This window comes from Octopus sinensis, linkage group LG5 (genome assembly GCF_006345805.1).
Source record: "Octopus sinensis linkage group LG5, ASM634580v1, whole genome shotgun sequence".
Taxonomy (NCBI): Eukaryota; Metazoa; Mollusca; class Cephalopoda; order Octopoda; family Octopodidae; genus Octopus; species Octopus sinensis.
The window spans coordinates 18434195-18446407 of record NC_043001.1 but is presented as its reverse complement, the minus strand read 5'-3'; the positions used below and the strand labels follow the sequence as shown (position 1 = coordinate 18446407).

The following is a 12213-nucleotide window of genomic DNA, read 5'->3' as shown; positions in this document are numbered from 1 at the left end:
GGGATGTGTGGGTAGTGATAGCGGTAAGTATCTCTGATGTCTATTCAGTGAGAAGTGATGACAGGGGGTAACTGTAATGTCTGTTGGGAGTGGTGCTAGAAGATAACAGCGATGACCCTTTCTCTCAATTTTTTTTTGTTTGTTTGTTTTTTTAATCTGTTTTAAAGCTTGGAGTGTGATCAACAATAAAGAAAGATCTGCTTTAGATGCTGTTGAGCAAGGATGCTCCATGTGTGAAAGATATCGACAGTGCAGCAAAAGTATTGGATATGGTGGAAGACCAGATGAAGATGGGGAAACAACTCTCGATGCAATGATAATGGATGGGTAACATGCTTTATATTTCAACTAATATTCCTTTCTATGTATCATCATCATCGTTTAATGTCCGATTTCCATGCTAGCATGCGTTAGATGATTTGACTGAGGACTGGTGAACCAGATGGCGACACCAGGCTCCAATCTTGATCTGGCAGTGTTTCTACAGATGGATGCCCTTCCTAACGCCAACCATTCCATGAATGTAGCGGGTGCTTTTTTACGTGCCATCGGTACAGGGGCCAGAGGAGGCTGGCAGTGGCCACAATCAGTTGGTGCCACCGGCATGTAAGCCAGTCAAGGCAGCACTGGCATCGGCCACATTCAGATGGTGCTTTTTACGTGCCACCAGCACGGGTATCACAACTACAATTTCCATTGATTTTCATTTTGATGTTGATGCATCAGTGTTGATAATATCATTTGTTCCATGTATAAACAAACTGGAACTTAAATATTCGTCCCATACATAAGATTTCGTATTGACCATCATGTGTGTGATAATTACAGATAATTACACATTGTTACATGCCACCCCATGCAATTGATCACAATATGTCGCAGTCTGACGATAAATCCACTCAGTCTCTGTGGAGGTGAAAAAGATCAAGGGCTGCCTTTCCTCCTCTTTGATGCCAAACTATTTATATATATATAATATATATATATATATATATATATATATATATATATATATATATCATCATCATCATCATCATCATCGTTTAACGTCCGTTTTCCATGCTAGCATGGGTTGGACGGTTCAACTGGGGTCTGGGAAGCCAGAAGTCTGCACCAGGCTCCAGTCTGATCCGGCAGAGTTTCTACAGCTGGATGCCCTTCCTAACGCCAACCACTCCGTGAGTGTAGTGGGTGCTTTTTACGTGCCACAAGAGAGACAGAGACAGGCAGAAACAAGGAAAATGCCCCTTGTGTTTGAATTCTATGCAAATAGTCTTTTAAAAAACATTTTATATGCAATTAACAAGAGCATGGTCCATGTTATAACGCATCTTTATTCTTGGGTGACAGAGGGCTCTTTTGCTCTTTAATGTCCTCTCTATAACCTCGGCATAAAGGGACGTAACTCGCATAGTCCCGTAAGGTAATTTTGTGCTTGCCACTGATATATATCAGCAAATTTGTTGCCGATAAACACACACACACACGCACACACAGACTCCTGCATGCGTATGATAGGATTCCGTACGTTTCCTGTTTTCTAAATTTCACTCACAGCGTATTAATCAACTTGAATCTTTGTTGAAAGGCTAGCTCAGTGGTTCTCAACCAGGGTTCGTATGAACCCTTGTGGTCCATATATAAGATTTTGGAAGGTTCACACAAGGAAAATAGTAAAGTGGGTCCGCAATAGTATTTTATGGGTTCATAAACAAATTTTTATTTAGAGTGACCCGCTGTTCTTGAGGAGACCTATTGAGTCAAGTACGTCAACATCAGCTCAAATAGAAATTGTAGTCAAAATACACGTGCCGGTGATACGTAAAAAGCGCCGTCCTAACGTAGCTGATGCCAGCGCCGCCTGGCTGGCGTCCATGCCATTGACACATAAAAAGCACCAACCGATCGTGGCCGTTTGCCAGCCTCCTCTGGCTCCTGTGCTAGTGGCACGTAAAAAGCACCCACTACACTCACGGTGTGGTTGGTGTTAGGAAGGGCATCCAGCTGTAGAAACACTGCCAGATCAGACTGGAGCCTGTCGCAGTGTCCTGGCTTCCCAGACCCCGGATGAACCGTCCAACCCATGCTAACATGGAAAACGGACATTAAACGATGATGATGATGATGATGATGTATTTAAGGCAAGAAATAACTACATTTCTTTCTCTAACATTTTGCATGGTTCGGCCTACACAAAGAAATGTGCGATAGACAAAATAAAAAAATTTGAAAGAAGTATCCATAAAAGTTTTGTTGACCCCACCATATTCGATTGGCTATGGGGGTCCACCAGAGTAAAATAGGGATCAAAGGGGTTCATATATTGAAAAAAGGAAATGGTTGAAAACCACTGCTCTGGCCAAGGTACTGTGCCATGCAATCGACCTGGAGCAAAATAAAATTCTTAACCATAAAACCATGCCTTTTTATAAATACACAATTTATATATTTTTATCAATTTTGTAGAATCACTCATTCTGCTGGAGCAGTTGGTGGCCTGAGAAGGGTGAAGGCAGCAATATCGGTGGCCCGTGCAGTGATGGAATATACTGACCATACACTGCTCGTTGGAGAGGGAGGTAAAGTTATTAAATAATAAAATCAGTGTTGTTCTTTGTTTATCAGATATTTTATACATTATTTACATTCAACGGATATTTGTCCTCATCTTGTTTGTTGTTAACACGTTTCGACTAATATACCCTCCACCCTTCATCAGGTGTCTTGGGGAAATTTTGAACCTGGGTTCTCATTCCTAAGGTATTTTTCGATGTTATTATTATTGTTATTATTATTATTATTATTATTATTATTATCATTATTATTATTATTATTATTATTATTATTATTATTCAGTGGAATTGAACTCGGAATCTTGGGGTTAGTAGCCCATGCTCTTAACGACTACGCCATATGCCCCCAGGCATATGACCGAAACGTTGTGTTAACAACAAACAAGATGAGGACAAATATCCATCAAATGTAAATAATGTAAATAATGTACATAATTCCTCATCTCTTAAATATAGAACTGCAGATATTTTATATTAATAATATTACAATGGTTGACCTGGTTTTTGTTTCTATTATTCAGTGAATGTTAGCATTGATTTAGGAGACTTATGATTAAAGATTTTTCCAAGCACTACTAACTTGTTTGTTTACATATCTTGAAGATTAACAACATATTTTGAAAATATATACCAAGTAAAGCATTTGCATGTTTATAGACTTATTCACACTTAATATTCAATCAATAATTATCACAAATATAGAATACTTTGGTAGCAAAAGTGATTAGAAGAGGGAAAAAAACCATTTTTCAAACTGTTATATCTAACTATATTTTATATTTTACTAGCAGTATCGCCCGGCGTTGCTCAGGTTTGTAAGGGAAATAACTATAAAGCATTTTTAGAGAGTTATAGCCAAAAAATAGCAAAAAGATGGAAAAAAATGATGGTAAATTTTTTTTTAGTTAAAAAAGGTGGAGTTGCGTCCCCTAGACAGTTTGCGGTTTGTGTTTCTGATTCTCGACCCCATGTCGAATTTATCGATTTTTTTCAGAACTGGGGGAACTTTTCAAAATGTTCGCTGCGTTAGTTTTGAATTATGACATTGGGCTATGTGTGTGTCAAGTTTCATCAGAATCGGTTGAAAGCCGTGGTCAGGGTGAGGGTACAAGAAAATAGACACACAGAAACACACACAGACAAACTGCCGTTTATATAGAGAGAGATATGTATACTTTGTCCATTACAATTAATTAAAACAATATAATTATAGTTGTTTAATTTGCTTATGTTTTGGTTTTGTTGCAGCCACGAAATTTGCTCTTCAGATGGGCTTTCAGGAATCAGACTTGCATTCAAATGATTCAATAGCAATGTGGAACAATTGGCGTTCGGGTAACTGCCAACCAAACTTCTGGAAAGTAAGTCTTAAATCATGTATTACATGGCAAATAGCTTTATTCCTGAAGAAATATTCATGGCTGCTTGTTAAGTAGTTTTTTTTCTTTCCAACTACATTGTGTGGAACTGAGCCTGAAACAGGTATAGAAACCTTACCAAAGCAAAGACTGAAACCTGGCGCAGCCCTCCAGCTTGCCAGCGCCTGTCAAACTGTCCAACCCATGCCAGCATGGAAAACAGACGTTAATTGATGATGATGATGATGATGATGACGACGACGATGTCGATGATGATGATGATGATGAAGAAGAAGATGATGATGAGGATGATGGTGGTGGTGGTGGTGGTGGTGGTGGCGGTGGCGGCGGCGGCGGCGGCGGCGGCGGCGGCGGCGGTGCATGTGTAAAAACTCCTGTGCAAACTCCTTCAAACAACTTCTACTCAGAAGCCATTGGTCAACCTGATGCTCCTCTATGCTGCACAATGCAATCAAACCTTCAACCACTCGGCTAGGATACAAATTTCTTAAACATGTAGACTTAACTCTATCTTTACACTGGGAATCATCATCATTATCATCATCATTTCATGTCTGTTTTCCACGCTGGCATGGGTTTCATGGTTTGACGGGAGGTGGCCAGCTAAAGGGCTGTTCAGGACCCATGTCTGTTTTGGCATGGTTTCTATGCTTGAAAACCCTTCCTAACACCAACCATTTTACAGAATGTTCTGGATGCTCTTACACAGCACCAGCTGCATACGAGTGCGTTTTACATGGGTGCCCTTTATGTGGCACCAGCACCTACAAGCCTGGAGAAGGTTGCAGGGGACAAGCCTGTATGCATGTGCAACCATGTTTTTACTTAACTTAGTGTGTCTTTTTAAGCACAGCAAACTGCCAGAAGTCTCAGTCCCCTGTCACCCCTTCTGTGAGTCCCAACATCTGTAGATCCTTTCTCACTACTTTGTCCCACATCTTTCTGCTCCTATTCCTTCCACATGTTCCCTCTACAATTAGAGATTGGCACATTTAGATGCATTACATGGCCATACCGGCACAGTTTTCTCTCTTGCACGTTACATCAAATGTTAGTCCAGCACCTACTTAGATGTCATTTCACATTGACTAATCTTACCCCTTAAATATCCTATAAAGACATTTAAATGCAGGCAAAGTTTAATTTGAATTCCAAGCACTCCATGAAATAAATTTAGGTGTCCCACTTGGGTACTACCACCCCAGATCGGAAGACATTTATCCATACCTATAGTTATAAATTATACCATTATATTTCTTCAACAGAATGTTAAACCAGACCCTAAAAAACACTGTGGACCTTACAAACCTGCCAATCATGATGACCCGCTTTACAAATTCCATAAGCCACAAAATTCACCTGATATCTCCGAAACTAACCACGATACCATTGGTATGATTGGTGTTGATGCCAAAGGTAATGTTGCAGTAGGAACTTCAACAAATGGATTAGCCAACAAAATGCATGGGTTTGTAATCTTTCTGTAAATTTTTTTTTCTCTGAATATATTCATGTTTGATCCTTTCCTGCTGCTGTTTATCTCTGATTATTTCTTGGCTGTTTTTAGACATTGGTTCAGTTAGTGTTATCATTTTTAATGCAGTGAGTATTAAAACTTGAACTCTTCGTCATCGTCATCATCATTTAAAATCCACTTTCCATGTTGGCATGGGTTGGACAATTCAATAGGAACTGGCAAACCACTAGGCTGCATCAAACTCCAATATCTACTTTGGTATTGTTTCTGAAAGCGGCAAGCTGGCAGAAAATTTAGCGCACCGGGCGAAATGCTTAGTGGTATTTCGTCCGCCGCTGCGTTCTGAGTTCAAATTCCGCCGAGGTCAACTTTGCCTTTCATCCCTTCGAGGTCTATTAAATAAGTACCAGTTACACATTGGGGTCGATATAATCGACTTAATCCCTTTGTCTGTCGTTGTTTGTCCCCTCTGTGTTAAGCCCCTTGTGGGTAGTAAAGAAATAGGTATTGTTTCTGTGGCCAGATGCCCTTCCTTACACCAACCCCTTTACAGAGTGTTCTGAGTGATTTTAGCATGGTTCCAGCATCAGTGAGATCACTAAGTAACTTGCCAGACAAGATCCCCCTCAACTAAGGGCAGAGTAGTTTTGAGGGAGGTGGCTTTATGCAAAGTAATGAGAGGCTTAAGTATGGTGGACATCTTGCTGAAGAGAGTAGAAAGAAGAATGCAATACTTAACAATGCTTAATAAAATTTCAATTATTTTTGATGAGTGGTACTTTATCAACAAAGTATATATTTCTTTATTACCCACAAGGGGCTAAACACAGAGGGCACAAACAAGAACAGACAAAGGGATTAAGTCGATTATATCGACCTCAGTGCGTAGTAACTGGTACTTAATTTATCGACCCCGAAAGGATGAAAGGCAAAGTCGACCTCAGCAGAATTTGAACTCAGAACGTAACGGCAGACGAAATACGGCTACGCATTTCGCCCAGCGTGCTAACGTTTCTGCCAGCTTGCCGCCTTTATTATCAACAAAGTATAACCTTCACTATGCTTTACTCTTTTTTACTCTTTTACTTGTTTCAGTCATTTGACTGCAGCCATGCTGGAGCACCGCCTTTAATCGAGCAAACTCAACCCCGGGACTTATTCTTTTTTTTTGTAAGCCCAGTACTTATTCTATCGGTCTCTTTTGCCGAACCGCTAAGTGCCGGGGACATAAACACACCAGCATCGGTTGTCAAGCAATGCTAGGGGGACAAACACAGACACACAAACACACACACACGCATATATATATATATACATATATACGACGGGCTTCTCTCAGTTTCCGTCTACCAAATCCACTCACAAGGCTTTGGTCGGCCCGAGGCTATAGCAGAAGACACATGCCCAAGGTGCCACACAGTGGGACTGAACCCAGAACCATGTGGTTGGTAAACAAGCTACTTACCACACAGCCACTCCCGCGCCTATCTTGCCAAGATAAATGTATACTTTTCACTATAAATGTACAAGCAGGTACGGTGTTTGGTAGACAGAAATAAAATGGTTTAGAGAATAAATAACTCACATATTCCATCCACATGGAAAATGTCATTTATTTAGGATCCATCCACCAAAGTATGTCCTGCCTACACAAAAGAAAAAGGGTAATATTGCCTTATTTGGAATAATTTGTTGGTTGGCAGCAGAAAGAGAACCTGGCTTTAGAAGAATCTACTCGAACAACATTTGTTTGACTCATACAAGCATGGAAAAGATTGTTGTTGTTGTTGTTGTTGTTGGTGGTGGTGGTGGTGGTGGTGGTGGTGGTGGTGGTGTGGTGGTGGTGGTGGTGTTGTTGTTGTTGTTGTTGTTGTTAATAATGCCTAGAAAAATTACCTTCAAACTATCTCAAGGTTTTGTCATTCGTAGTCTCAACTTTTTTTGTTTGTCATAAGAATATTATGTTGTGTCTAGTGGAGGCGCAATGGCCCAGTGGTTAGGGCAGCGGACTTGCGGTCATACGATCGCGGTTTCGATTCCCAGACCGGGCGTTGTGAGTGTTTATTGAGCGAAAACACCTACAAGCTCCACGACGCTCCGGCAGGGGATGGTGGTGATCCCTGCTGTACTCTTTCACCACAACTTTCTCTCACTCTTACTTCCTGTTTCTGTTGTACCTGTATTTCAAAGGGCCGGCCTTGTCACTCTCTGTGTCACGCTGAATAACCCCGAGAACTGTGTTAAGGTTACGCATGTCTGTGGAGTGCTCAGCCACTTACACGTTAATTTCACGAGCAGGCTGTTCCGTTGATTCGGATCAACCGGAACCCTCGTCGTCGTAACCGACGGAGTGCTTCCATGTTGTGTCTGGAGAGATAGAAAAACGAAATTAGAATATTTTTTTTTATCAAAAATCTCAAACAGATTTCAGTGTTCTTTATCATAACAGAATAATTCAAAGCAGATCTTCGTTTGCAGGAGAGTTGGTGATTCACCTATTGTTGGTGCTGGTGCTTATGTGGACAACGCAGTCGGTGGTGCTGTAGCTACAGGTAATGGAGACGTTATGATGAGATTTTTACCAAGGTCAGTAAAGCAATAATATATACACTACAAATGTACACCTACTAATTAAAAGTTTCATCTTCGTTAAGTTCACCTTGAAACTGCTCAGCTCCAAGTTCAGCTTCCTAATTCCCTTATAGTTGTATGTGTGTGTCTTTGTGTCTGTGTTTCTCCCTCATCACTGCTTGACAACTGCTGTTGGTTTATTTACATCCCCATAACTTACTGGTTTGACAAAAAGAAACTGATAGAATAAGTACCAGGCTTATCAAATTTTTTTTTAAAAAGGCACTGGGGTGGGGTCGATTCATTTGACAAAAATTTCTTCTAGGCAGTGTCTCAAATTTTTGTTTGCATACTCAATTGTATCTATCAATTTATCTTTCTGTGTATGCATATATATATATATATATATATATATATATATATATATATATATATAATAGTGGTTTTCAACCAGGGTTCCACGGAACCTTAGGGTTCTGCCAGTACAGTCCAGGGGTTCCGCAAGATGTTACAAGACTGCTAAAATCGGCAGTAATTTGTAAGTCTCCTGTGCAGATTTGTGTGCATAAGACTATTAAATTATTGCACAGGGGTTCCTCAAGCCAGTGGAATGTTTCCTTGGGGTTCCGCTCCAGCAAAAAGTTTGAAAAGCACTGATATATATAATACACACACACACACACACACACACACACACATACACATATAGACATTATGTAAATATGCATATTTATATGTATTATATAAAAGTCAATGTTCTTATGTGTGTTTGCTCGTTACTTATAGAGTCAAAAACTACTGCACTGATCCTAAATTATTCAAAAATAGAATTCTCGAAAAAAATAGATTCCAAAATTGAAAAATGCAATAATTTCCAAAATTTTAGAAAATCAGTGGGAACTTAGTTGCCATCCCAATATTTTTGCTGCTCATGAAATTTTAACCATAAATATTAGACACAAATGAAGTAATATTTCTTAACCCTTTCATTACTGTATTTATTTTGAGATGTTCTGTGTTTCTTTCAATTATTTTAAATATAACAAAGAATTTAGTAAAATAACTTAGTTATCATTAAGTTAGTATTAGGAATATAAATTGCGACTAAGGTTTGGTGGTATATTTTGATGCAAAACTTATGAAAACAAGACATTTGTACTACAGAGCCAGAGCCGGGTTGGTAATGAAAGGGTTAAATTTCAACTTCTAAGGAGTTAGTAAGACCCTTAATGGGGTCTTACTAACCCCTACAATTTAGTCATTTTTCCTAAGCCAGGATGAATACAATTGTACTCTTGGCAGCTGTGGAGTCACCTGAGCATACAAGGTGAACGTTATTTGTAATTCAATGGTACAACAGTGTAAGAGTTTGCTTTCAGATATACTTTAGATTGTGATTTCTGCAATGTGGTGCATAAATTGTCAAGTAAAGGAGAGGCATCTTTGCCTCCACTGATTCAGTTGCAAAGTGTTATTTTGAGTGAAGTTATTTGGTTGCAGACCTCCTTTGAGTCTTTTTTATTATCACTGGATCAGAGATAGTCCCCAGATGGTAACATTGATTTCAAGGCCTTCCCAGATTCAAAGAGATTTATAGATTGCAAATTTATTCTGTCCAGTTACTTATCAGCATAGTGATCATTGACAAACTCCAGATGTGACACTTTCATTTCATCTTACCCCTCATGTCACACAGTTGTTAAAGTTTATTTCACTTGGGTCACACCCTTCCAATTGCTATAGATCTGTAATGCATCTTACAGCTGTGCCCATCACCTGTATGGTGAGGAATCCTACATTGGGGAGTGGTAACAACTAGGGTAGGGTAGCTGACTGCTTATTGTGATCATTCGCCTCTTGATTTCCTGTAGCTTTGCTCCCTTTTACAAACCCAGTGAACATTCATATATTTCAGATTTCAAAGAAATTTGAACAGATATAAGACTCAAATTAAAAAAACTTCCCAACAATTCAACTTCTCTGGTTGGCTTTAAGAAACCCACTCACCTCCACCCCACCCCACCCCCCACACACACACGATAGGGGCCTTAATTCCCACATTTTAGACCTCTGTCTGCTCCATTTTTCAGGAGCAAAATCCTTTCAATAGTTTTCATAAGATTTGGATTTTGAAATCTGGGCATAAAGATGAGTCGTATGGGATAAATATGTCATGGTTATAAATTTTGTTAGGGTATGTAAAGAGGGTAAGAACCCTCATTAAAATTCTTAATCTGCAATTTTGATGAAATTCGAATTAAAGGTATTCCAGTTCATTAGAGAAAATATAAAAGAAAAGTCTAATTATTCAATTCCATGTGACACGGGCAAAGCCAGGTATCTCTGCTAGTATGTATATATATATATATATATATATATATATATATATATATATATAACTAACTAATGTAGGATAAAATTTCTTTCGGGAAAAATATTTTATCAATGGCCAGCATATCAAAAAATACCTTTAAAGGTTAAATTTATAAATAATTTACAAGATAAGGACAAAAGAAAAATTCTAATGCCAAATATGCCGAAAAAAAGACAATTGTCAATAAACCATTATAATTTATGCGTCTCGAAACAAACCGATCGAAATCTCTAAAAAATTTGTTATTACCGTATTGGTCCAATTTCGGGGTTAATTCGTAAGAAATTTTCCCCTCTTCAGCGGCAAATACGCGAGATATAAGTAAAATACTTACTCATACCCATGGAAACACATAAATTATAATGGTTTATTGACAATTATTGTCTTTTTTTCGGCATATTTGGCATTAGAATTTTTCTTTTGCCCTTATCTTGTAAATATATATATATATATACACACACAATGGGCTTCTTTCAGCCTCCATGTACCAAATCCACTCACAAGGCTTTGGTTGGCTAGTGGTCAACTATGGTGATGGCTTAACACATGTGGTCAGACAGGAGATCTAGGAAGAAGGGGAGATAATAAAGTAGTGGAGATCCCAAAACAATGGGGCTTCTTTCAGCTTCCATCTACCAAATCCACTCACAAGGCTTTGGTTGGTCTGAAGCTGAAGTAAAAGACACTTGCCCAAGGTGTCACGCAGTGGTACTGAACTCAGAACCATGTGGTTGGGAAGCAAGCATCTTACCACACAGCCACACCTGTGCCAATTAATAGGGGGAAAAAAGAAACAAGTTTATCTGACAGCTCAATGTATTTCAACATAACCATTTTTTTCTTAATGCACCCAATGATCCTTTTTCCATTGTGTTCTTTCAGCTTCCATGTTGTTCTCTTGATGCAAGAGGGTTTAAGTCCAACAGAAGCAACGAGAAAAGCTTTGCTTCCCATAATCAAGAAATACCCAAATTTTCATGGAGCACTTATAGCTGCTACCATCACTGGTGAATATGGTAGGTATTTAGGACATATTTCATCTCAGTTACGTTTGTATGAATAAACAAGTGTGTCTGAAGCATGTTTACTTCATGGCACCACCATAATCGTTCGGGCATTTCTACTGCTTTTAGTTTGTTTTTTTTTCCTGTTTTCCAGCTACTATATTTGGAAAGACTTTTTTGCCCCACCCCACCCCACTACTCCTACCTATCCAATTTCTTCATTTTTCATGGAAACTCAAAGAAGCCCGTCGTATGTGTGTGTGTATTTGTGTGTCTGTGTTTGTCCCTCTAGCATTGCTTGACAACCGATGCTGGTGTGTTTATGTCCCTGTCACTTAGCGGTTCGGCTAAAGAGACTGATAGAATAAGTACTGGGTTTACAAAGAATATGTCCCAGGGTCGATTTGCTCGACTAAAGGCGGTGCCCCAGCATGGCCACAGTCAAATGACTGAAACAAGTAAAAGAGTAAAGAGCGTAAGTATTAAATCATTGCCAGAAAGTCCTCAAAACATTGTTTGCTTTTCTTGTTTCCTCCCTCCAGGGGCAGCCTGTCATAACTTTGGTGGATCGGTTGACTACGCAGTTACAAATCCTTCATTGGAAAACTCAACTGTTTTCAAATTAATGTGTTCTAAACATTTCCAATTTTGACCAAACTCAACATTTACCAATACGCATTTACCAACATGAGATGTTCCGAAAGAAAATTCCGCAATGGCAACAGTAAAGATGAGAACATCAACTAACCACACATTTTAATCATGAGGAAAGAAGCAGAAGGATGGTGCTAATATCTTATAAAACAAGTGAAATAAATGTATTATTCTTTTATTA

The 12213-nt window shown here is 39.0% G+C and overlaps 1 protein-coding gene across 1 annotated transcript in view; it reads left to right on the top strand.

Moving 5' to 3' along the window:
• LOC115211726 (N(4)-(Beta-N-acetylglucosaminyl)-L-asparaginase) overlaps positions 1–12213 on the top strand; it is a 23941-nt gene extending 11728 nt beyond the window's left edge. The window contains exons 2-8 of the mRNA XM_029780380.2: positions 168–327; positions 2467–2579; positions 3822–3934; positions 5218–5420; positions 7908–8015; positions 11257–11390; positions 11921–12213. Coding sequence (XP_029636240.1) covers positions 168–327; positions 2467–2579; positions 3822–3934; positions 5218–5420; positions 7908–8015; positions 11257–11390; positions 11921–12030 — 941 coding nt within the window. The 3' untranslated portion in view covers positions 12031–12213. The remainder of the gene's footprint in view (positions 1–167; positions 328–2466; positions 2580–3821; positions 3935–5217; positions 5421–7907; positions 8016–11256; positions 11391–11920) is intronic.